Here is a 26,425-nt window from a genome sequence, read left to right as displayed (position 1 = left end):
AGAAATTTAATATTCCCTAAATATTAACAAATACTTGTCCAACAGCCTCAGGAAGCACCCGTCTCCTTTAACAATGTGGCCAGGGTGTGCAGGGGGGCCCTGTCATATCTTATCTCATCTGTCTTTATCAAGAATAATCACATCAGCACAAACTCTTGAAAACCTGTAAAGAATGCTTGACATCTACCTTCCAAGCATGTACTCACCTCCTTTCTCAGTTTTTTTCTCTTCTAAGGACCTTTGCCCCAGATGATTGTAAAGAACCCTCCACACTCCAAAACAGTGATTCTAAGTCTGGTCCACAGATTACCAGGGGCCAGGGGGTGGGGCTGGGGGGTAGCGGTGGGGGAGGGAGAGGGGTCTGTGATGTCAAAACTATTTTCATAATAATACTAAAACGTTATTTGCCTTTTTCAATGCACTAACATTTACGCTGAGAGTGCAAAAGTGACGAAGGATAAAACTCTGGGTTCCTTAGGAAAACTCAAGCAAATCACTGGAATCCAGCTGCACAAGTAGTGTCAGACCCTGCCTTGCCACACACTCGCAGTCAAATGAAAGGGTGGGGAGAGCCAGTTTCCTTGATGAAGCAGTAAAAATTAATCCTGCTAAGTCTTCTCCCCTTAAGGACAGCCTGTATAACAAAATGGGAAATACATATAATGTTCTGCAGCTGCAAACCTTAGCTGATGGTACAAAACACCACGTTTTCATGCAACATCATTTTGACTTGAAAGAACTGATATATATAAACTACAGTTATTAAGACTTGAAAGTCTTGCAGACTTTTTTTTTTTTTTTTTAATGTACAAAGCAAATGTGTCATTTCAAGGAAAACTGATAAAATTCAAGCTTTCAAGCTTTGAGTGCACATTAGATTTTTGGGAAACTACCTGTCAAAATAAGCTTGGTAATAGACGTTTCTGATAAAATCACTGGTGATGCTCACAAATGAGATGATAGTCTGTAAGGAAATGCATTAATACTCGAAGAGCTGTGTAAGTCAGGAAGCCAGTATTTTCCAAATAACCAACACCTGATGTTACAGAATCACACATGGGTAAAAGCTCTATTCAAAGCTCAAGACAGACCAATGAAATTTAATAGAAAGGACAGTGAAAACCTCATTGATCTAGTTTTGGATTTCACATTACAAGAAACCTCGATGAAATCAGCATTTGTTAAATTTAGGCACACTATGAAAGAATATCCACAATTCCCTGAAAATGCTATCAAAACACTCTGATTTCAACCTGCATATCTGTGTGTGGTCAGATTTTCCTCATTTACGTCAAGGAAGAGCACACATTGCAATAGAGTAGTTGTGAAATTTGGCTGTCTTCTAATAAGCCAGACATGAAAGGAATTTGCAAAAACTGTAAAACAATGCCACCCTTCACACTAACCTTTTTATCATTGTTGTTCTGGAAAATACAACTTGTTTTCTTTAAAATGCTCTTTAGGCTAATATACAGTAGTACTAGGTCCTGAATGTTTGTGTCCCCCCCTCCCCCGCCAAAAAAATTCACATTGAAATCCTAATGTCAGATGTAATGGCAGGAGTCATCGTCTGGGAGCTGCTAGTCAAGAGGGTAGAAGTCCAGCAGAGGGGATTAGTGCTCTCATCAAAAGACCCTACAGAGGGTGCCTGGGTGGCTCAGTAGGTTAAGCCTCTGCCTCCAGCTCAGGTCATGGTCTCACGGTCCTGAGATCCAGGTCCGCATCCGGCTCTCTGTTCAGCAGAGAGCCTGCTTCCTCCTCTCTCTCTGTCTCTGTCTGCCTCTCTGCCTACTTGTGATCTCTGCCTGTCAAACAAATGAATAAAATCTTTAAAAAAAATAAAAATAAAGGGGCACCTGGGTGGCTCAGTGGGTTAAAGCCTCTGCCTTCGGCTCCGGTCATGATCCCAGGCTCTTGGGATAGAGCCCCAAGTCTGGCTCTCTGCTTCACAGGGAGTCTGCTTCTCCCTCTCTCTCTGCCTGCCTCTCTGCCTACTTGTGATCTCTCTCTCTCAACCTCTCTGTCAAATAAATAAAATCTTAAAAAAAAAAAAAAAAATTAATAAATAAATAAATATAAATAAAAATAAAGACACCACAGAGCTCCTTGGTTCTCTTCACCACATAAGGACAGAGAGGTTGACAAGCTACAACCCACAATCTACGGCCTTCCACAGAACATGACTACGCTGACACCCTGACCTTGGATTTCCAGCCTTCAAAACTGTGAGAAATAAATGTCTATTGAAATTTTACAAGCCACCCAGATTGTGGTATGACATTAACAGCAACCCAGAGTAAGATTTATTATTTCATTAATATTTACACATTTTTAAAAATTCAATTTCTAGGGGTGCCTGGATGGCTCAGTGGGTTAAGCCTCTGCCTTCAGCTCGGGTCGTGATCCCAGGGTCCTGGGATAGAGCCCCGAATCGGGCTCTGCTCAGTGGGGAGCCTGCTTCCCTCTCTCTCTCTCTCTCTGCCTGCCTCTCTGCCTACTTGTGATCTCTGTCAAATAAATAAATAAATAAACCTTTTTGAAAATTTAATTTCTGGGGCGCCTGGGTGGCTCAGTGGGTTAAGCCGTTGCCTTCGGCTCAGGTCATGATCTCAGGGTCCTGGGATCGAGTCCCGCATCGGGTTCTCTGCTCAGCAGGGAGCCTGCTTCCCTCTCTCTCTCTCTCTCTGCCTGCCTCTCTGTCTACTGTGATCTCTGCCTGTCAAATAAATAAATAAATAAAATCTTTTAAAAAATTAAAAAATAAAAAAATACAAATAAAAATTTAATTTCGAATATGGTAGATATAAATCATATAAACGAAGTTCTTTGGGGTCACCAATAATTGTTAAGAATGGAAAGAGATCCTGACAATGAAAAGTTTGAGACTCACTGCCCTTTCATTAAACAGGTGAATGTACCCTCTTGACCAGCTGTCCTTTAATTGCCAAATTCTGCTTTCAGATAAACTGGGGGTACGGGGAGGGGGCACGGAGTAGGGAACCAGAGTTAGCAATCTAGGAATCCACAGCAATTTCCAATGGTCTTAAATGTTTACTATTTTGATCACACTGATATAAACACGTGCAGCTCTGGATGACTAAAACTCCATTTTTTGAAGTAAGAGCGTTTTAGTAATGTGTTTTTTCATCGTAAGTATATTTTAGAGAGAACTGAAAAATGTGAGCCATCAGGAAAGATCCTCCAAAAGCCCAGTTTTATTTAACAGTTCAAGTTCAAAAAGCAGACTACCTTTAAATTTGTCTGCTTCTTTCAAGTTAACTCTTGAACTCTTAAACAGCACGAATGGGCCAAGTGAGTTCACTTAAATGTGGATTTATTTTTACAGAACTGTAAAAGTATTTTCTCTTCCTTATGATTTTCTTAGTAACATTTCCTTTTGTCAGCTTCCTTTATTATAAGAATATAGTATATCATACACACAACATACAAAATAGGTGTTAATCGTTTATCTTATTGGGAAAGCTTCCATCAACCACAGGCTACAGGGAGTTAGGTTCCGGGGAGGAGTCAACAGTTACGTGTGGAGTTTTGACTGCACCCCTCTCTCCTACACTGTGCATTGTGCAAGGGTCATCTGTATTTGTAAACACTGCTGGTACAGGTTAACATTCGAGACTGCATCTGGGTAAACAGCTTTCAGAAAGTCTTTCAGCTACTCTAGGAATGTGCTGCCAGGAGCCTCGCACACTCTCAGTGGCTCCAACGCCTCTGACAATCTAAGTCTCCCCCTCCATGATTCTCTAACCCCACCCTTCCCTCAACTCTACTCCTGCAAGCTCAATGTCATCTAGACTTTTGCTCACCCTGTTCCTCCTTTTGGGGAAAATATTCCTACTCTTCACTCTTTAAAATCGGTGATTACAACTAACACAGATGAATAATACATGAAAAACAAGGCCTACACGCTTACTGTTCTCAAGTTTTCTGATTGCAAATTTAGTTTTTAGCAGAAACACAGCTAAAAACTACATGAATGTTTATTTAATTAAAAGGTGCATGACTCCAAAGTATGATGTAGCAACAAAGCAAAATTGAAAGCTGAATACCCTTTGAAAGGGACATAATAAACCCATTCCTCTATTTTGGGAACCATGATTAGTTCTGTGTACCACACTTGATGAAAGACATGACCAAAGTCCAGAGGACAACTGGAGTGAAGAGGGGACTGAGATAGGAAAACAATGAAGAAAATTAATGTTTAGCCAGAAGAGCTGAAGTTAGGCAGGCCAGGGGTACACACCTACTTCTAAATATTTGAAGGGCTATCTCATTTGGTTAAGTAGTCATATCTGTTCTTGTTTTCAAAGGGGAAATGGGAAGTAAATTTTGGTTTACTATGAGAAAGAACTTTCTGGTAGGTAGATTTTCTGAAGTGAGACTGGATAGCCTGAGGAAGAGCCCGGCTGCTGATTTCTGGAGGTGTTAATGCAGAAACTATACAATCATTTCATGGGAACACCACAGAAGACATTCAACACTGAATGCCTGGACACTGAGGTCCTATCAACTCAGATTTGAGATGAACGACAACATCAAAATAAATTCTGAGGCAAAGAGAGGGCAGGAACATGTGTCATTCCCATAAAACCAACTGCAGCACTCTCCATGTGTATACGCATTACAGTGTTAATGCTTTAGGAGGATAATCAAAAAGCGGTTTTATTTCCCACTCTGAGGGAAATTTTTGGTTTTTTTCTCTAATATTTCTTTTGGTCCCAGCCTGTTTTTTTTTTAAACCCTGTTCCTGCGTGAGCACTGCTACTTGGAAGTATTCTTAAATTAAGAATAATAATTAAGCCATCCTTGGCTCCTTTTACATCGAGATCAGAAGTGGCCTGTAATTCTGCAACCATGCCTGAAGGCAGAGATAGGCGCACAGATGAAGGAATGGTATCTAATGTCTCCCCCAGCAGGGATCACAGAAGAGACCGAGCCACAGGTGTCCCGACAGCCCTGGTCAGACTGCACACCCGCAAGAGGCTATCCTAAGGCTTTCCACAACTAACAAGAACATTCTCTCTAGAAGTTTACCCCTTTAGTATGAAGGAGTGGTTTTCAGTGAGTATCTAGTGAATAAAAGGTTTTGTCTTCACACGCCTCATGTAGGATGCATGATGACGCTGCGAGTCAAGGCTCTAGACTCACAAGCTGAAATCGATGTCCAAAGCTCAGCCACTCTTTCTCCACAAGGACCTCGAAGCCTCGGATGCTTCGATAGTAGCCATCCAGCATGAGCATGGCCAGGGAAGTCAGCTGGGCCGTGCGGTCCCAGCCGTCGCTGCAGTGCACCACCACAGACGTCTTCCCGGACTCTACTTTGTCAGCGATCCGAAGAGCGCCTGCGAGAATGAGCTGCAAGATAGAGTTTTCAGTGAAATTTTTTAAAAATTAAGTGCTTCCTTCTTCAAAAGTAACAAATACAGTTTTATTACGGACAACTGTCTCAATAACACATGGAGGAAAAAAGCCCCTTCCTAAAAAGAATTCTTATAAGTGGCAGAAGATTTTTGCCTTTATCACAAAAAAAACCTCATAAATGCAGGCTCCTATTAATCCACACAATGAAAGAGCCAAACGAAGAGTACGTTCTGGTTCTGTACAAATCAAAAGTATGAGTGAGAGAAAAGGATTCGGTTTTAAAGAGATCTGTTTCTAAGAATCTTCAAATATTCCAACATCATCTATTTAAATAAAAAAATATGCCAAGTGAAGTCATACATGTTACTTACACAATCCCTACCTAACCAAAACAGAATAAAGAGTAAAGCAGTAAAATTGGATCTCTTACCCCATAGCTTCTAGAGCATTTATTTATTATATGTCACATAGCTTACAGCAAGCCCAGTATAAAACTTGAAGCCATTTTTCTGTATTAATATGAATGAAAAATTCATATTACAATGTCAACTGGTATTTAAAATAATTTAAAATAATTTCAGATTCTTTTTAAAATATGCAGACACTGCAAAATAATTAACTTTTCTGAAGCTGAAGTTGAGTCAAAACTAAACAGAATTAGAGATAGCCAAATAAGCAGCACAAAAGCACAATATTCTTTAAAATGAATGATACAGTTCTCGTCTTCTCTGCAACGGCTAGACGATCCATACTAGGAGAACAGTGTGGGTCCACAAACATGGATCAGAATGAAAGAAAGTAGATTTACTAGGGTTGGACAATCTCATGATGACCTCCTTTTAATTGTAACTATAGGCATATTCTGGAAATGGGGTACTCTGAAGCAATGTCAATCCTGACTCTGTATCAGAGTCACCTGTGAGCCATTTTTTAAGTGTCTGGGCCCCATCGTCACTACTCCTAGCTTACTACTTTATAAATGTCTTCCACTTGTAAATTCAGTGGGTTTTGAGACTTATGATTCACTGACCCAAAGTATTAGAACAGCTGGAAAGCTAAGACCATGGTCACCATCCCACCTTCCTTCCCCTATAAAATAAACATTTTGGAGCCCCTTCCCATGTGGCAGGTTCTGCTCCAGGTGCTAGAGACAGAGCAGTGAACCAAACAAAGAAAGGGCTAGTACATTCTACTCAGGTGAGGCCAGCCAGATACATGTAAATAAGAAAACACAGACTGTGCCGGAGGGCAGGAAGTGAGAGCACCCTGCCAGTGGAGCCGTTATTTGTAAGGTATGGTGGGGAAAGGCCTTTCTGAGAAACTGGTATTTGAGCAGAGCTCTGAAGAAGGTGCTGCTGTGAGGACTACAGGTGGAGAAGGCAGGCCAGGCACAGCCGGATCTCCTCTGCCTCTAAGGGGACCTGTTTGTTGCCAGAGTGAGCTTTCTGGAGAGGCTGTTATATGCTCAGGGAGAACGCCCTGCCATTTACAGATGCCGACATTGCAATTTATGTTCGCTTCAAATCAAGTGTCCCTGTTTTCTATTTACACTTCACGCGCTGCAACAGATGGGCCCCCCGGGAACATGCTCCCTGCCTGAGGAGAGTGTGCACTCTGCTACATTCAAGCTTCTAAGCATCTGGAAGAGAAAGAATAAAATTAATCTATAATTCTCAGTAAGATCAAATTGGCCTTCTCTTCAGTTCTGTCCAAATTTGAGAGATTCTAATGTGAGCACGTGTCTGCTCCTTACTCGTTATTTCACAGTATGAACGTGTGTACAGCTAGAGTCTCCATCTTGGGACGTGGTGTTACTGGGATTCAGACCACGTCTGAGAAAAGTATGTAACTGTACAAAGTGCAATTACATCTGCTGCTCCAAACACGACAGTGACAGGCGAGGCACACTAGCGTTCACGGGGTAGACTCCACATCATTTAGCCTCATACCCTCATTCAACCACTTCACCTCCCTCACACACATGGTGCTGCCCTAGCTCCTGAGGGGTCCAAAAACATTAACAACTTATCCAGCCCAGGTTTCCATGAATTAGGAATATACACTGACTGACACGAGACCATTAAATGAAGTGTAAGGTCGTACTTGATGAGCTGGAAGGAGAAAGCAAAGTGAAAGTGCAGAGAAAATGGAAGAGAAGAAGTCAGAACTGGGGTCTGAAGGATGAGAAGAATTCAGCCAGGGCGGGGCAGGGAGGCGGAGAGAAGACCACAAGAGAACCAAATGCGCAGTACAGGAAACTAATTCATTCAAGCAACACAGCTTAGAAGTACTTACAATTTTCAAAGAGTTATCCATTGTTCATTGTATAGAAAGATACCTTCATCTTACAGTTCAATTGTAAGAAGAGTGTGGAAAGAGAGGGGCAGAGAAACCCCTTGTCTGATACTCTGTAATAATATAAGGGAATAATAACAAATACCGAACCTTAATATGTTCAAGCCAGTGAGTGGATTCCAAGTTAGACAGCCAGTGAGTCTCCTCAATGTTAGGGTACACAATCTCCTTAAGTTTTCGTAAAGATTCTCTCATAACATGAATATTGTGGATATCCAGAAAAACTAGTTCTGCATTTTGATAGGCATCTTCACTCTCATAACCTCCACCCTTCGCCTGGGAAAAAAGCAAACACCACAGGAAATCATAAATGAAGGTACACCCACTGTACGTAAACATGTGAACAGGTGCCACAAAATATCCAATAGCATGACAGATGCATTTTTTTTTTAAAGATTTTATTTATTTGAGAGAAAGAGTGACAGAGAGCACAAGCAGAGGTGGGGGAACGGCAGGGACAGAGGGAGAGGGAGAAGCAGACACCATGCTAAGCACGGAGCCTGACGCGGGGCTCGATCCCAGGAACCAGGGATGATGACCTGAGCTGAAGTCAGATGCTTAACCGACTGTGCCACCCTGGCACCCCAGTGATACATATTACTGATGAATAGGAAAACTCCGTGGGAAAATGTCAACAGGTCAGGACCTCATAACACAGCCACTCTCTCTACACATTTTTCTTTATAAAATGGGAAAATACGCTCTTACTCTGACTTTCTTATGTGGCTGTTATAAAATTTAAATGTGATACCATATACGAAGGTCCTTCAACATGTTAAAGCACTAAACTTTTCCCACCAATATTTCCAGTTCTACCCAAACATAATTTATTAGAGAAGGCTGAACTCACTGGCTCTGTGTGCAAAGAAAACATCTAGTTGGTTTCATTCTGGTCCATGATTCTTCACCTCCCGTCCTCATCACCTCATTTTAATCGGAATATTTGCAAGATGCCTTGCAATCCTAGTGACTTGCCTCTATTTCAACCACATAATTATTTCCAAATAAAAAGACAGAACAGGTATAAAAGCATAGAATACCATACTATATTAGTATCTCTATCCTCAAATACTTAAATCTACACCCACAAAACAGGATGAGAAATATTTTGTGTTCAAAATACGCTGTGGCTGAAAAGAACTCATTTATTTATTTATTTTGAGGTGCTAAAACTGTTTTTATTAATTATTTTTATTAACATATAATGTATTATTTGGCAGGTCTGTGAATTGTCAGGCTTACACAATTCATAGCACGTACCATGTCACATACCATTCCCAATGTCCACAATCCAACCACCCTCTCTATACACTCCCTCCCCACAGCAACCCTCGTTTGTTTTGTGAGATTAAGAATCTCTTATGGTTTGTCTCCCTCCTGATCCAAAGTTGTTTCATTTTTTTCCTTCCCTAACCCCCAAACCCCAAACCCTGCCTCTCAAGTTCCTCATATCAGGGACTTCAAGTGATAATTATCTTTCTCTGATTGGCTTATTTCACTCAGCATAATACCCACTAGTTCCAACCATGTCCTTCCAAATGGCAAAATTTCATTTCTTTTGATGGCTGCATAGTATTCCATTATACACACGCACACACACACACACACACACATATATGTGTGTGTGTGTGTGTATATATCACTTCTTCTTTATCCATTCATCTGTTGATGGACATCGAGGTTCTTTCCATAGTTTGGCTATTGTGGATGTTGCTACCACAAACATTCAGGTGCATGTGCCCCTTTGGATCACTACATTTGTATCTTTACAGTAAATACCCAGTAGTGCGATTGCTGGGTCATAGGGTAGCTCTATTTTCCACTTTTTGAGGAACCTCCATACTGTTTGACAGAGTGGCTCACCAGCTTGCATTCCCACTAACAGTGTAGAAGGGTTCCCCTTTCTCTGCATCCTCACCAACTTCTGTTGTCTCCTGACTGGTTAATTGTAGCCATTCTGACTAGTGTGAGGTGGTATCTCATTGTGATATTGATTTGTACTTCCCTGATGCCGAGTGATGTGGAGCACTTTTTCTGTGTCTGTTGGCCATCCGGACATCTTCTTTGCAGAAATGTCTGTTCATGTCTTCTGCCCACTTCTTGATTGGATTCTTTGTTCTTTGGGTGTGATTTTGATAAGCTCTTTATAGATTTTGGATACTAGCCCTTAATCTGATATGCCATTTGCAAATATCTCTCCCATTCTGTCAGCTGTTTTTTGGTTTTGTTGACTGTTTCCTTTGCTGTGCAAAAGCTTTTGATCTTGATGAAGTCCCAATAGTTCATTTTTGCCCTTGCTTCCCTTGCCTCTAGCAATGTTTCTAGGAAGAAGTTGCTGTGGCTGAGGTTGAAGAGGTTGCTGCCTGTGTTCTCCTCAAGGATTTTGATGGATTCCTGTCTCACATTGAGGTTTTTCATCAATTTTGAGTCTATTTTTGTATGTGGTATAAGGAAATGGTCCAGTTTTATTTTTCTGCATGTGGCTGTCCAATTTTTCCAACACCATTTGTTGAAAAGACTGTCTTTTTTCCATTGGACATTGTTTTCTTACTTTGTCAAAGATTAGTTAACCGTACAGTTGAGGGTCTATTTCTGGGCTCTCTATTCTGTTCCATTGATCTATGTGTCTGTTTTTGTGCATACTGTCTTGATGATGACAGCTTTGTAATAACAGAGCTTAAAGTCTGGAATTGCGATTCCACCAACTTTGGCTTTCTTTTTCAACATTCCTTGCTATTTGGGGTCTCTCCTGGTTCCATAGAACTTTTAGAATTATTTGTTCCATTTCATTGAAAAAAAATTGATGGTATTTTGATAGGGGTTGCATTAAATGTGAAGATTACTATAGGTAGCTTAGACATTTTCACAATATTTATTTTCCCAATCCATGAGCATGGAATGTTTTTCCATTTTTTGCATCCTCCTCAATTTCTTTCATGAGTACTTTATAGTTTTCTGAGTACAGATTCTTTGCCTCTTTGGTTAGGTTTATTCCTAGGTATCTTATGGTTTGGGGTGCAACTGCAAATGGGATTGACTCTTTAATTTCTCTGTCTTCTGTCTTGCTGTTGGTATATAAAAATGCAACTAATTTCTGGGCTTTGATTTTATATCTTTACACTTTACTGAATTCCTATATGAGTTCTAGCAGTTTTAGAGTGGAGTCTTTTGGGTTTTCCACATACGGCATCATATCATCTGCAAAGAGTGAGAGTTTGCCTTCTTCTTTGCCAATTCAGATGCCTTTTATTTCTTTTTGTTGTCTGATTGCTGAGGCTAGGACTTCTAGTACTATGTTAAGTAGCAGTGGTGATAGTGGACATCCCTGCCATGTTCCCAATCTTAGCAGAAAAGCTCTCAGTTTTTCTCCATTGAGAATGATATTCGCTGTGGGTGCTTCATACATGACTTTGAGGATATTGAGGTATGTACCCTCTATCCCTACACTTTGAAGAGTTTTGATCAAGAAAGGATGCTGTACTTTGTCAAATGCTTTTTCAGCATCTACAGAGAGTATCATATGGTTCATGTTCTTTCTTTTATTAATGTGTTGTATCACACTGATTGATTTGCGGATGTTGAACCAAACTTGCAGCCCAGGAATAAATCCCACTTGGTCATGATGAATAATCCTTTTAAAGTACTGTTGGATCCTACTGGCTAGTATTTTGATGAGAATTTTTGCATCTGTGTTCATCAAGGATATTGGTCTGTAGTTCTCCTTTTTGATGGGGTCTTTGATTTGGGGATCAAGGTAATGCTGGCATAAAATGAGTTTGGAATTTTCCCCTCCATTTCTATTTCTTGAAACAGTTTCAGGGGAATAGGTATTAATTCTTCTTTAAAGATTTGGTACAATTCCCTTCAGGAGCTCTCTGGTCTTGGGCTCTTGTTTCTTAGGAGATTTTTGATGACTGTTTCAATCTCCTTACTGGTTATGGGTCTGTTCAGATTTTCTGTTTCTTCCTGTTCAGTTTCGGTAGTTTATATGTCTCTAGGAATGTATCCATTTCTTCCAGATTGTCAAATTTGCTGGCATAGAGCTGCTCATAATATGTTCTTATAATTGTTTGTATTTCTTTGGTGTTGGTTGTGATCTCTCCTCTTTCATTCATGATTTTATTTATTTGGATCCCTTCTCTTTTCTTTTTGATATGTCTGGCCAGGGGTTTATCAATTTTATCAATTATTTCAGTAAAACAGCTCCTAGTTTCATCGACCTGTTCTACTGTTCTTTTGGTTTCTATATCATTTCTGCTCTGATCTTTATTATTTCGCTTCTCCTGCTGGGTTTAGGCTTTCTTTGCTGTTCTTTCTCTAGCTCCTTTAGGTGTATGGTGTAGGGTTAGGTTGTATACTTAAGACCTTTCTTGTTTCTTGAGAAAGGCTTGTATTGCTATATACTTTCCTCTCAGGCCCACCTTTGCTGTGTCCCACAGATTTTGAACAGTTGTTTTTTCATTTTCATATGTTTCTATGAATTTTTTGTATTCTTCTTTAATTTCCTGGTTGACCCATTCATTCTTTAGTAGGATGCTCTTTAGCCTTCATGTATTTGAGTTCTTTCCATCTTTCCTCTTGTGACTGAGCTCTAGCTTCAGAGCATTGTGGTCTGAAAATATGCAGCGAATGATCCCAATCTTTTGGTACTGGTTGAGACCTGATTTGTGACCCAGGATGTGCTCTATTCTGGAGAATGTCCCATGTGCACTAGAGAAGAATGTGTGTTCTGTTCCTTTGGGATGGAATGTTCTGAATATATCTGTGATGTCCATCTGGTCCAGTGTGTCATTTAAGGCCTTTATTTCCTTGTTGATCTTTTGCTTGGATGATCTGTCCATTTCAGGGGGGGAGATTAAAGTCCCTTACTGTTATTGTATTATTATCTATGTGTTTCTTTGATTTCATTATTAATTGATTTATATAGTTGGCTGCTCCCATGTTAGGGGCATAGATATTTAAAATTGTTAGATCTTCTTGTTGGACAGACCCTTTAAATATGATATAGTGTTCTTTCTCATCTTTATTATATTCTTTGGCTTAAAATCTAATTTATCTGATATAAGGATCTCCACCCTAGCTTTCTTTTAATGTCCATTACCATAGTAAATTGTTTTCCAACCCCCTGGTCCTGGCTGGATGCTCTTGCTGATCTTCTAGGGGAGGGGCCTGTTGCAGTGAGTACCGCATGTCTTTGCCTGAGGCGGAACTCCACTGCCCTGCCCTTGCCAGGGGCGAGGCTAGATAATCTGCTCGGGCTCGCTCTTGGTAGCTTTTGTTCCCTGAATGCTTTCCATATGAGTTCTGGAGGATGGGAATAAAAATGGTGGCCTCCCGGGATGCCTGGGTGGCTTAGTTGGTTAAGCAGCTGCCTTTGGCTCAGGTCATGATCCCAGCGTCCTGGGATCGAGTCCCACATCGGGCTCCTTGCTCCGCAGGGAGCTTGCTTCTCCCTCTGCCTCTGCCTTCCACTCTGTCTGCCTGTGCTCGCTCTCTCATTCTCTCTCTCTGACAAATAAATAAATAAAATCTCTAAAAAAAAAAAAAATGGTGGCCTCCCAATCTCCGGCCCAGAGAAGCCAAGAGTGTGGTGCCCCACTCCTCCGTACACCCTCAGGGAAAAGCAGACAATCCCTCCCATCTCCCTGGTCTCTGGTCACATTCCAGGCTCACCCTGCTTGCGACTGACCATTTCTATCTCTGGTGCACAGGCCTGTTTGTGGAGTCTCCAAACTGAGCAGATTCCTGCCACGCGTTCCTGTGCCACTCCTCCTGGAGGAGGAAAGAGGGGTTCTCTCCAGACCTGCCATTTGTGGGGGGTCCCGCCTCAAAGAGCAGTGGTCCGACTGTGCCTTGGATCACAGTTTAAGGTAACCCCATTCTGAAAGCTCACTCCTTGGCTCCATCTCTGTAGCTGGCTTCCCTGCTCTGATACCGGGAAGCTTTGCCATGCTCAGACACCCCTGGTCTTTCTGTGACCCCACAGGACCTGAGACCACATTTTCCCTGTGAGGTCTCCACCCCTGCTTAGCCTCTGAAGTGATGTCCCTCAGTGGAGCAGACTTCTAAAAGTTCTGATTTTGTGCTCTGCTGCTCCACCACTTTCAAAGAGCCGGCCCCTCCCCCCGCAGTCTATCTTCCCGTTGCTTCAGACTCACTTCTCCGCACGTCCTACCTTCCAGAAAGTGGTCTTTTTCTGTTCCTAGAATTGATGCTCTTTTTCTCTAATATCTCCTGTTGAATTTGTAGGTGTTCAGAATGGTTTGATAACTATCTAACTCCTGGGAAGTTGAACTCCTGGGACCTGATGTCATTTCAGTATGCCACTCCTCTGCCATCTTGGCCCCACTCCTTTCCTTTTTTTTTTCTTTTTCTTAATAAAATATTCTCCTATCTCCTACCTATCATGCATAAAATCAAGCTTCTTAGAGAAATAATGGGGAAAAACTTAGAAAAACACTAGGATAGTCATTGTATCTACAGAAAAATTAAGTATTCATATGACTCGCACCACTGAAAACTACAAAACCCACTAACTCCTAACCAACAACAAACCACCAAAAAACAGAACGTCTGTTTCTGACACTGACAGTTTGGGAAATAGTTTGGATTCAAGACTGGCATAGGTACAAAGTTAACAGTGTTTCAATGGGTACCTATTAACAAGGATTATTCCTGGAACATGGGAACTGAACAAGTCAGGGGTAAGAGACACTTTTAATTCAAATTGGTTGCAACAAATTCTAGAAAGATGGCAGTGGAAACTACACAGGACCAGTCACAAAAACAAGCAGAAAGAAAATGCTCTGTAATCAGGCAGCTGTACAACTTTGTGAGCATACTAAAACTGCTGAAATATACACTTAAAAAGAGTGTATTTTTTGGCATGTGTATTAGATTTTTTAAAAACTGACATTTAAAGAAAATTGAGCAACTAGACAGTAAAACCAAAAACAAATAAATCATTTAAAACAGAAATGGGGACAAAGTATTCTGTGAAACCTCAAAACCACCCACAGCCACAAGATCTGAATGTCCTCAGTAAATGCGTGGGAAGAAGCAGAGGAAGTAATGGGTATAAAAGGACAGGAGAAATGGAGAAGCACAAGAGAGCCTTATACTTTTTATTCTGCTTTCCATGTTGGCCTTCATCTTCTGGAACTACAGGAAGTCCAACAGGTAAATTTAAGAAGTGTGGCTGAAACCAGGAAGGATTCTGTCCATTCTAACAGCCCATGAATCTAAGAGATCTACAGTAGATCTAAAAGTGCTGAAGCAGTCTAACCTTCCTGAACTCTCCTAACGGACCAGTCAGGGATCGCTTCTGCTATTACATCATCAAAATTGAGCAGGACAGAGTCAACAGAGGTGAAGAGATGGTCCAGAGAAGACAAAGAAAAAGAAGTTTCAGATAAGGGATGGGGAGAAGGTATTAGATGGGAGAGAGAGGACAGAGCCAGGAAATTCCAGAAAGTAAGACTTCATTTTTTTTTTTAAGATTTTATTTATTTATTTGACAGAGAGAGGGATCACAAGTAGGCAGAGAGGCAGGCAGAGAGAGAGAGAGGAGGAAGCAGGCTCCCTGCTGAGCAGAGAGCTGGATGTGGGACTCGATCCCAGGACCCTGAGATCATACCTGAGCCGAAGGCAGCGGCTTAACCTACTGAGCCACCCAGGTGCCCCAAGACTTCATATTTTTTAATGCTACATGCAAACAATAAAAGAGGCAGCTCAGTGAAATTAGCTCTTCTCACTTCTGGGTACACCTAACTTCTGAGCCATGGCTTCTAACTGAACCAACGATCCTGAAGATTCAGAAGATTACTAATTTCATGTAAAAATGAGTAACAGAAAAGGATCAAGGCTAAGTCCCATACGCACTACCCTAAAAAGATAATGACCAGCATTCATAACGTATCCACTGAAAAGGCCTCTCAACACTGAAATCTCTTTCCAAGCAAGCTAAAGACATTAAAAAATAATAGCAGGCATGAAAAACAAAATAAATTGGAATTAGAAAACTCAGAAATGAAGTGAAAGAACTTGGGGAGAAATTAGAAATAAAAGGAAAAAAAATCAGGAAGACTAAAGAAGAAGAAACATAAGAATAAATAATATAGCCGATATCAAGTTAAAAGAATAGAGAAAAGAAAAATATTTAAAGCCAAAATGAAATTAGAAAGACATAAGAAGGAGTCAGGAGAAAGCGACAAATGATGAAAAAAGGCAAAGAAGAGCCAACAGGGGAGTCCTGAAGAACAAGTCAGAACAAGGAAACAGAATGCTAAGAACTGTGATTAAAGAAAACTGCATGAATTTTTTTTTATTGGAAATTACATATTGAAACAGCACACATGCATACCTAAGAATACAGACCCAGAACACACATCATGAAGACATATTCTGGCAATAACTGTACTTCAAAGGAAAAAAGTCCTCCGAATATCCAAGTAAAAAGAGTAACTTAGAAGGTAAAGAAATTTAGTTTATCACTAGCCTTTGAAGCTTTTATGCCAAAAGAAAATAAGCACTGTATTTAAGAAACTCAGAAAAATCACACGTAAGCTAAGGGTTTTATGTCTAGCCAAACTAACTTTCAAACAAGAAGCTCCTATTAGCAAGCAAACACAGAATATTGTTCCCATGAGTCCCTGCTGAAATATTCAGAGGAGAACAACATCAGACAATAAGAAGAATCAGAATAATGTCTAGAAATCATTGACATACGAATTGTGAGTACAAAATAAATAGCTACTTGTGGAAGTCAGAGGTGAATGGGAGAATACATGTTCAAAAGGGAGAATGTGTTAAGGTCGTTTGTGCTTACAATGTCAATATAATACAATGTATTTTAAAAATGGGGGAGAATGGGGAGAGCAAATGAAAAAAAAATTAACTTTCCAGTAAGTACTGATGATGGGGGTATTAATATTGTTATTCTGAGACTGGTGGGAGAAACCACACAAATAATTATGGAACATACTTATCATTCCCAGAGTCTTTGAGAACTGGGATTGCTAGTGTGGAGATAAGAAGATATATATGTAATTTAGAAGAAGTTATGTAAAAACTATTTAACACTGAATTTACATTGAAAGCACCACTATGAACTCCCGAGGTACTTTATCTTTAAAAGTACATAAATATTCCCCAATCCTATTTTCACTGGAAAGACACTGAAACAGTACCAATCCAGGAACAAATATCCTCAGCACCCCAGATGATGGTTTGCAACACCATTTGGTAGTAACAGGAATGATAAGTTCTTGGAGAAATAGCTGTTTCGAGTCTGGGGCTAGGCAATGTGCAAGACTTCCTGACAAGTCTAGTATATCTCCCTACACCAGATAGCGAACATTAACTAGAGTTATGTAAAAAAAAATCAGGAAATAACTTGAAAAGCCTCTCTCTGATCAAAGATGAGAAATTTTAACTTTAAAAAAATATTATCTGCAATGGATTAAAAAATGTTGAATATGTTTAAATACACACACTTATAATGGTACTTTAAAAAATTAGTCACCTTCCTGGGATGACAGGAAATAAGCTCATTCCTGGGAAAATGGATCTAAATTGCTGGTTAATCAAAATATAGTTAAAAGAAAGTGTTTCTTTATAGAAAGAGCTCAACCAATAGCTGAAAGAGAAATCATTTTAATTCTTGACATGTATCATGACTGCAAGAGGATTTGTCATATTCATATTGATTAAGTTATTAAAAACGTCCTGAGAGTTCAGGTTACAAACAAGGATATACACTTTTGCAAATTAAGGGGGGGGGGCGGATGTGGAGATTGGGTAAAGGTGGTCAAAAGGTGCAAACTTCCACTTAAAAGATAAGTTCTGAAGATTATGGTTAGCCATACTATGCTGCATATTTGAAAGTTACTAAGGAAACAGATCTTACAAATTCTCAGCACAAGGGAAAAAAAATTTGTAATTATATGAGGTAATGGATGTTAACTAAACTTATTGCAGTGATCATTTCATAATACATACACATATAAAATCATATTGTACACCTTAAACTTGTGAAATGTTTTACATCAATTATATCTCAATAAAACCAGAGGGACAGACACCAGGCTGGCAAATTGAATGAACTTTCCTGAAGAATATTGACCATACGTAACAAAACTCTTAAAAACACATATTTTAAATTTCAGTACAGTCACTGTATATCTAGGGTACTCTTTTAAGGAAATAAAGATGCCAACAAAAGATATTTATTTCAGTGATATTTAAAATAATAAACACTTAAACACTCAATATGAGAAAAATGACTAAATGAATAATGACACAGCTGTAACAACTACTATTAAAGTATTTTTCATGAATATTGTACTAGAAGAAATAATTCCTATAGTATTAAGAGGAAAAACAAAGAACCAAAATTATCAACATATAAGTGTGCCCAAAAAATAATGAAGAAAATATAGCAAAATATTAGTGGATATGGATAGATTTTTATTTCCTTTCTTTTTCTATGCCTGCTGAGTTTTCCTATCCTGTCTAGTATATCTTGTAACCAGCAAAACATGCCAATAAACAAAATATATCAGTCTTTTAAAAAAGAGGGGATTTCCATATTAAAGTAAGTATCAGAATATTTTAAAAAATAAGATAAAAAATGTAAGACTTTGCCGTACCACCATTTTTGCATTACATTTCTATTTCCTTCTCCTCTTATGCTAGAAAACATACTAAGTCTCTCTCCTGCTAATTCAGAGAAAAGTTCTAGAAGGGGAACAAGTAATTACTAGGAAAATACATGCTAGTCCCGTGCTGCAAGCTTCACATAGACATTATCTCATTTCTCCTTTTGAGGAAACATTTACAGTTTAATAGAGAATGCCTGCAACTCACAATGCCCTCAAAAACACTAACTAGGATGGAAATAATCAAGCACAGGCACCATTATTTAATTAAAAGGATGATCATCCCAGCATTGTTTATAAAAGCAAAAAAAAAAAAAAAAAAAAGAAAGAAAGAAAGAACCTAAATACCCAGTAACAGTTGATATTATTAGTTATTGCACCATTAAAATAATGTTTTGGATAAATGTTTATTGGCGCAGAAAAGTACAGTGTCAATGTTTTATTTATTTATTTATTTACTTATTAGGACTTTTTAAATTCATTTTATTTGACAGAGAGAGAGAGATCACAAGTAGGCAGAGAGGTAGGCAGAGAGAGAGAAGGAAGCAGACTCCCTGCTGAGGAGAGAGCCCAACGAGGGGCTCAATCCCAGGATCCTGGGACCACGACCTAGGCTGAAGGCAGAGGCTTTAATCTGCTGAGTCACCCAGGCTCCCCCAATTCAATGTTTTAAAAAGGAAGTTAAATTATCCCACTGCTTCAAATATTTGTGTGCATGCAAATACTCATAGAAGGTCTGGAAGAACAACCAAAGTTTCATGGTTTAAAGGATTTAGAGTGTTTTAAAATATGTTCTTTTTTTTGCTTATCTCATTAGCTGATTCTATAAAATAGATACATTGCTTCCTGGGGGTTAAAAGGTAACTTACTAAAGCTAAATTACATCCCTTCTCTTCCCTCTATGGTAGATTTTGTCAACTGGACAAAAATGTTTATTTCCACAATGTAAATATTTGTTCTACAGCAGAAAGCAGGGCTACTGCTCCAGCTAACTGCAAATCCTCAGGGTAAATAACTTGATTAGTGGAGGGCAGTGAGAAGAGGGCCCCACCGGTCACTGAGAACACTGCTTTCCAATTCCTACAGCCATGCTGTGCAGACTTCAGTCATTCATAAACTCAGTTAGCTGTCAAGTATGGAGAAGGGAGAAGAAAACTAGTAATTGCTGAATATTCATTATGTACGTGAGCACGGGATTATGCACTACATTTTATTAGGTGTGTTTTGTCCGCAAAACAACCTTGCTAGCTATTATTATTCCCATTTCACAAATGAGCAAATTAAGGTCTAAGACAATTAAGTAGCCCATCCCCCCATATGCCACTTCACTTTGGCCCCAACAAAGCCAGCTGGTGCATGTGTGTAGCCCACAGAGAGGACACTCACTGAGGGCCCAGCTCTGGTGGCCAAGGGGGATTGTGTTTCTGGGCCCTGAGGGTCTGAAACAATTGGAGATGCTGCTCTTGGCAGACTACCAGCCTTGAGGCATTGTACAGTCAGAAGACTTCAATACATCTGTCTTTCCACTGAAAACGGCCTACCTTCTAGATCTGTAGCTTCAGCCTGAGGCATAGCCTTCATATTTGTAACACATCTAGGGTCTATGGAAATGCTCTCAGAAAACATAAGCTGAGGGGATACTATTTACCTATGAGCTCTCACTATGCCCTGCTACAGCTCACCAGTACCTCCAGAAAAAAAGCCCAAATACTTGTCCAAAGCCTCAAATTTTGCAATTTCCCTAAAGGGACACCTCCAGATCACTTGGTCTGGAGGCCATCAAGATCTGTACCTGCAGTCCCATAGGACTGTATATATTTGCCTATCTTAAATGCTCCTACCTGAGGGTCATAATCCAATCAGCCTGAAACTAGGAGATGACTAAGATCCCTCCCCCTGGAACACTTAAGGTGTTGCTTGGTACACCCTCAACAGCTGGGACCCACCAAAAAAACAACAGGCTGCTTAAACAATCACCAAGATTTGGAAGACAACCAAAAACTAGGCCAAGGTAAAATGTTAAGGCTTATCTCCCAAACAGTGCCACTCCTGCAAGACCAGGAGACATAGCTATTATTTCACCTAAAACACAGGAACAGAGGCTCGAGCAAAATGAGGCAAAAGATAAATATGTTCCACATGAAAAAATAAACTAAAACAACAGAAAAAAAATTTAATAAAATGGAGATGAATAATTCACCAGATAAAGAATTCAAAGTAGGGGTGCCTGGGTGGCTCAGGGGGGTAAAGCCTCTGCCTTCGGCTCAGGTCATGATCCCAGGGTCCTGGAATCGAGTCCTGCATTGGGCTCTCTGCACAGCAGGGAGCCTGCTTCCCCCCAACTCTCTGCCTGCCTCTCTGCCTACTTGTGATCTCTGTCTGTCAAATAAATAAATAAAATTAAAAAAAAAAAAAAAGAATTCAAAGTAATGGTCATTAAAGGTGCTCACCAAACTTGAAGAATGTATGAACACAGTAAGAACTACCACAAAGATACAGAAAATTTTAAAAGTACCAAACAGAAGTCACAGAACTGAAGAATACAATAATTAAACTGAAAAATGCAAGAGAAGTTCAACAGCAGAGCAGATGAAACAGAAGACAGAAAGGGGCAGAAAACTTACTTGAAGAAATAATGGCTAAAACTTCCCTAGAAAAAGAAATAGACATTTCAGTCCAGGAAGTCCAGAGAGTTGCAAATAAGATAAACCCAAAAGAGCCATACCAAGTCACATTATAATTTAAATGTCAAAAGTTAAGGGTAAGGAGAGAATCTTAAAAACAGCAAGAGAAAATCAACTTGTTACATACAAAGAAACCTCTATAAGACAATCAGCAGTATTTTTAGAAGAAACTGTGTAGGCCAAAGAGTGGCATGATATATTCGAAGTACTGAAAGGAAACATTTCCTACCAAGAATATTCTTTCTGGAAAGGTTATCATTCAGAATTGAGAAGAGATTAAGAGCTTTCCAGACAAACAAAAGCTAAAAGAGTTTATCAGACTTAGAAAAATGTTAAAGGGACTTCTTTAAGCAGAAAAGGGCACTAATTAATAACAAAAAAATATGAAAGTAAAAATTTCACTTGTAGAAACAAATCTATAGTAAACATAGTATATTAATAACTTATATAGTATGAAGGTTGGAAAAGTAGTGAAAATAACTATAACCACAATAAACAGTTAAAGGATACAAAAAATAAAAAGTTGTAAGTGTGACATCAAAAACACAAAATATGTCGGAGGGAGTAAAAGTGTAGACTTTTAAAATGCATTCAAACAAATGCTATCCTCTTAACATAGACTTTTACATATAAAGGCAGTAATATATGAGCCTCGTGGTAACCACAAAGCAAAAACATAGTACTGAATAACCCATGGGTCAACAAAGAAATCAAAGAAGAAATGTAAAATACCTTGAGGACAAATGAAATGGAAATAAAACACACTATAATCTATAAGAAGCAGCAAAAACATCTTTTAAGAGGCAAATTTCTAGCAATACAGGCCTACCTGAAGAAACAAGAAAATATTAAATAAACAATCTCATTCTACACCTAAATAAAATAACCCTGTAAATTAGTATAAAGAAGAAACTAATAAAGATCAGAGTGGAAATAAATGAAACAGAGACTAAAAACATAAAATAGAAAAGATCAATGAAACTAAACCAAATTAATAAAATCAATAAACCTTTAGACAGACACACTAAGAAAAATAGAGGGAGGGCTCAAATAAATAAAATCAGAAGTACAAGAGAATAAGTCCCAACTGATACTGAAGAAATAAATACAAAGGATCATAAGAGACTACTATGAACTATATGGCAATAAACTGGACAACCTACGGGAAAAAATGGATAAATTCCTAGAAACACAGAATCTTCTAAGACTGAATCAGGAAGAAAACAGAAAATCTGGATAGATGGATTACAAGTAAGGAATTTATATCAGTAATCAAAACCTCCCAACAAACAAAAGTCCAGGACCGGACAGCTTCACCAGTGAATTCTACCAATATTCAAAGAAGATTTAATAGCTATCTTTTTCAAACACCTACAAAACTGAAGAGGCAGGAACAATACAATACTCATTTTATGAGACCAGCACTACCCTGACAACAAAAACAGATGACCAAAAAAAAAAACAAAACAAAACAAAACAAAAACAAAATTACAGGCCAATATCCCTAATGAACATAGATGTGAAAATCTTCAACAGAATATTACCACATTTGACAATACATTAAAAGGATCATACACCATGATCAAGTAGGATTTCTTCCAGGGATGTAAGGATGGTTTAACATCTACAGAACAATGAATGTGACACGTTAACGAAATGGAAGAATAAAATTTATTTTTTTTTAAATAGGCAGAGGATTTGAATAGACATTTTTCCAAAGAAGACAACGGATGGCCAACAAGCACACAAAAAGATGCTCAACATCACTAATCATGAGGAATTGCAAATTATAACCACAATGAGATATAACCTTGTATCTGACAAAATGGCTATTATCACAATAATAAACATGATGGAAAAGAGCATGAAGTTTCCTCAAAAGCTTAAAAATGAACCACTAGATTAAGCCGCTGCCTTCGGCTCAGGTCATGATCTCGGTGTCCTGGGATTGAGACCCGTATCGGGCTCTCTGCTCAGCAGGGAGCCAGCTTCCCCCTCTCTGCCTGACTCTCTGACTACTTGCGATCTCTCTCTGTCAAATAAATAAATAAAATCTTAAAAAAAAAAATGAACCACTAGTCACTTATTGAAAGAAAACAACACTAATCTAAAAAGATCTGTGCACTCCATGTTCACTGCAGCATTGTTTACAATAGTCAAGCTACGGAAAGAATCTATGTGTCCATCAGTGGATGAACATATAAAGATGTGCTGCGTATGTGTGTATACTACTCGCCATCAAAAGAAATGAAATCTTGCCATTTATAACAATACAGATGGGTCTCAAGAGTATCATGTTAAGTGAAATAAGTAAGACAGAGAAAGACAAATACAGACTCATTTCACTTATATTTGGAATCTAAAAAACAAAACAAATGAACAAACAAGACTCAGAGATTCAGAGAACAGACTGGTGGTCACAGGGTGGAGGGTTTATCTGGGAACAAAACCGATGGAGATAAGGAGGCACACCTTTCCAGTTATCAAATAAATGTCATGAGAATGCAACACACTAGATGGGGACTACAGTCAGTAATACCGTTATCATGAATTTGAAAGCTGCTAAGAAGGTAAATCTTAAAAGTGTTCATTATATGGAGAATATGTTGTAAATTCTGTATGGGGACAGATGATAAACACACTTAATGTGATCATTTCACAATCTATACAAATACTGAAATATGTTATAAACCAATAATTAGTATAATGTTGTATCTCAATTGTACTTCAACAAAAAGTGGACAAATAAAAAATTAAAAGATTAAGTAACTAACTAGGGGCACCTGGGTGACTCAGCTGGTTACGTGGTCAACTCTTGATTTTGGCTCAGGTCATGATCTCAGGAACGTGAGATCGTACTCAGTGGGGCATCTGCTAGAGATTCTCTCTCTGTCCCTCCTCCTGCTTGCTTTCACTCTCTAAAATAAATAAATAAATCTTTAAAAAAGAGAGAGAGATTAAGTAACTGACTCAAACTCAAAGTCATACCATAAGTAGGACAGCCAGTATTAGAATCTACATCTCTATCACTGGAGAGCCTGAACCTTTTCTACTACGCATTGTGGCCCCCACCAAACTCAGCCAACGCACGAACCTGTAACTGTGATCTTAATTACTGAAAGACAATCTCACCTTATTGGCAACAGCATTGACACTTGGCCGGGCATCAAATATAAAGATTTTATGAGACTGGGCATTGGAGTCCATGATAGCTTGAAGGTATTTTTCATCTTCTTTGCTTCTCTTTCCACTCACTCCTACCATGGGCTGGCTACACCGAGTGATAGTGGCTTGACTTTCAGGATGAATCCATGATAAAACCTTAACGAGGGAAAAAATAGTGACATACTCTTTATATATTTCTGTTTATAATTCCTCTCCAAAACATTACTCTACAAAATACTGCTTTCTGACCAAATGGACCAAAGTCCATTCTAGGCTGCTATAAAAATCATCACCTTTCTTTCAAGACAACTCTGGCATATGGAAAATTTGGTCTAATCCTTTAATGAGGTATTGATTTATTGGAGTCATGATTATTCAGAAGTCTCTAGAATCAAAATACATTAAAAGGGGGTTAAGTAAACCCCTTAAAGTTTTATTACTAAAGCAAAAGACTGTCCAACTATAAAGTCTTTAGAAGCTATGACTTTTGTACCTAAAATTGAGCTGATCTTTCTAAAACACAGTAATTCATCAAAATTTGTAAAGTTTTCTTCTTTCTAGGATTTAAAGGAAAAGAGCATTTATTGCCATGATTAAATAATACATAATAAAATAAAGAAATAGTGAATAATACAGAGTCAACTTTGTTTTCAAGTTAAGAGTCACAATTCTGTGAAGTTCTCTCCTACCAATGGCAGACTCTCCAGAAACTTCCTTAATCTAAGTCTTTCCTCCAGTTTTAATTTTACTAAATAACTCATTCTCTCAAATCCCCATAAAAGACATGTTGCTGTAGCTATTTTTATTCTGCAACATTTTCCCATTCATTAACCTCAGTGTTACATACAGTACAAAAGCATTTGCAAAGTCGCATCAAAGCTTCACACTTACTGGGATACGGCCCCTTGACCTGAAGGATGCCACTCTTTTCAATTCTTCATCAGGAATATTTGCTGGCACAACCAAGAGGGCAGGGTATGTATCACAAAGTTCATAGCGTTCATTTATCTTTGTTATTCTCCAGCTTTCATTCGGGATTCCCTACATGGGAAATAGAACACAAGGCAAATTATTACCTAAAATATTAAAACCTACTGAAAGAAAAGCCATCTTATTTAAACCCCTCTTATCTCCACTACCCATTTCTTAAGTTGCTGGAATAGTTACTGTCTACCTGTAGTGACCAGGCTTTTAGGATGAGCTATTTTAAAGTAGGGATCTGTGTTCATTTTGATGCTAAATATATAGAAAGATTTCTTAAATCACTAAATACTGAGAGACTGCTGGGTCTGTGCTAAACATATGCAATAGGAAGGAAGGACACAGTAAGACTGAGAATGTTCTCTGTCTTAAAAACAAAAAGTCTCACTGTAGTTGATTGGATGGTTGATTTTGCTGCCATTCATCTACATAAAGAAATTTCAGGGAGCAGGTACTCAGTATCCGGCAGAACACCAGACATATATTTATCATTCAACTAACTAAAGTGAATTTTTCCCTTTAAATTATAGTACTAATGGGAATGTTGCTAATCTAACACATATTTGAAAAGTAAGGGAGTAACAGAAGCCAAGAGACAAGAAATACTTCAACTTTTTAAAAATACATCAATTATTAAACTCTCATTTGATCTTCAGTATTAGCTATAACTAGTCTACTACTTCACATAAATGGTATGTGAAGTAGTAGATATGTAAAGAAGTAGTAGATATGTAAAGAAGTAGATACTTAAAATTTTTCCATCTTTCATTCTACAGAAAATAAAGCCATAAAATTAACTGGAACTAAGAAAATATATATATTTAAAATTGTATAGCCTCCAACAACTCATAAAATCAATCAGAAAAAGAACTGAAAGAAACCAAACTGGTAGTTAAAGAAAAAAATTATTGAGCACCTATTAGGCACCAGTACATGTCAGCAGCCTTTACACACACCCACATGCACATGTACCCAGGTTTTGTTAACTACATTTGATAGATGAAGAAACAAAGGAGGTAATAAAGAACTCCATGTACATTGCACATCTATCCTTTTTATTTAAAAGTACATTGTTCCTGGAAAAAAAAAAAAAAGAAAAGGTTGTTATAAAAATCTGAAATGAAAGGGAAGAATGTACTCTTCTTTAAAAGGTATTTCTCAAGTGCCCGCCAGTCACCCAAGAGGGTATTAACATTAAGGAAA

At 38.6% G+C, this 26,425-nt stretch overlaps 1 protein-coding gene across 2 annotated transcripts in view; it reads right to left on the bottom strand.

The window, feature by feature from the left end:
- Positions 1-26,425, bottom strand: part of MTMR2 (myotubularin related protein 2) — a 123,559-nt gene that overhangs the window by 8,320 nt on the left and 88,814 nt on the right. For both annotated transcript variants that reach the window (XM_082682647.1, XM_082682648.1), the window contains 4 exons: positions 25,133-25,282; positions 24,209-24,397; positions 7,825-8,010; positions 5,167-5,373 (listed from right to left, as the gene is read on the bottom strand). In XM_082682647.1, coding sequence (XP_082538773.1) covers positions 5,167-5,373; positions 7,825-8,010; positions 24,209-24,397; positions 25,133-25,282 — 732 coding nt within the window. The remainder of the gene's footprint in view (positions 1-5,166; positions 5,374-7,824; positions 8,011-24,208; positions 24,398-25,132; positions 25,283-26,425) is intronic.

This window comes from Mustela nivalis, assembly GCF_964662115.1.
Source record: "Mustela nivalis genome assembly, chromosome: 9".
Lineage (NCBI taxonomy): Eukaryota > Metazoa > Chordata > Mammalia > Carnivora > Mustelidae > Mustela > Mustela nivalis.
This window is presented reverse-complemented; position numbering and strand designations above follow the sequence as displayed.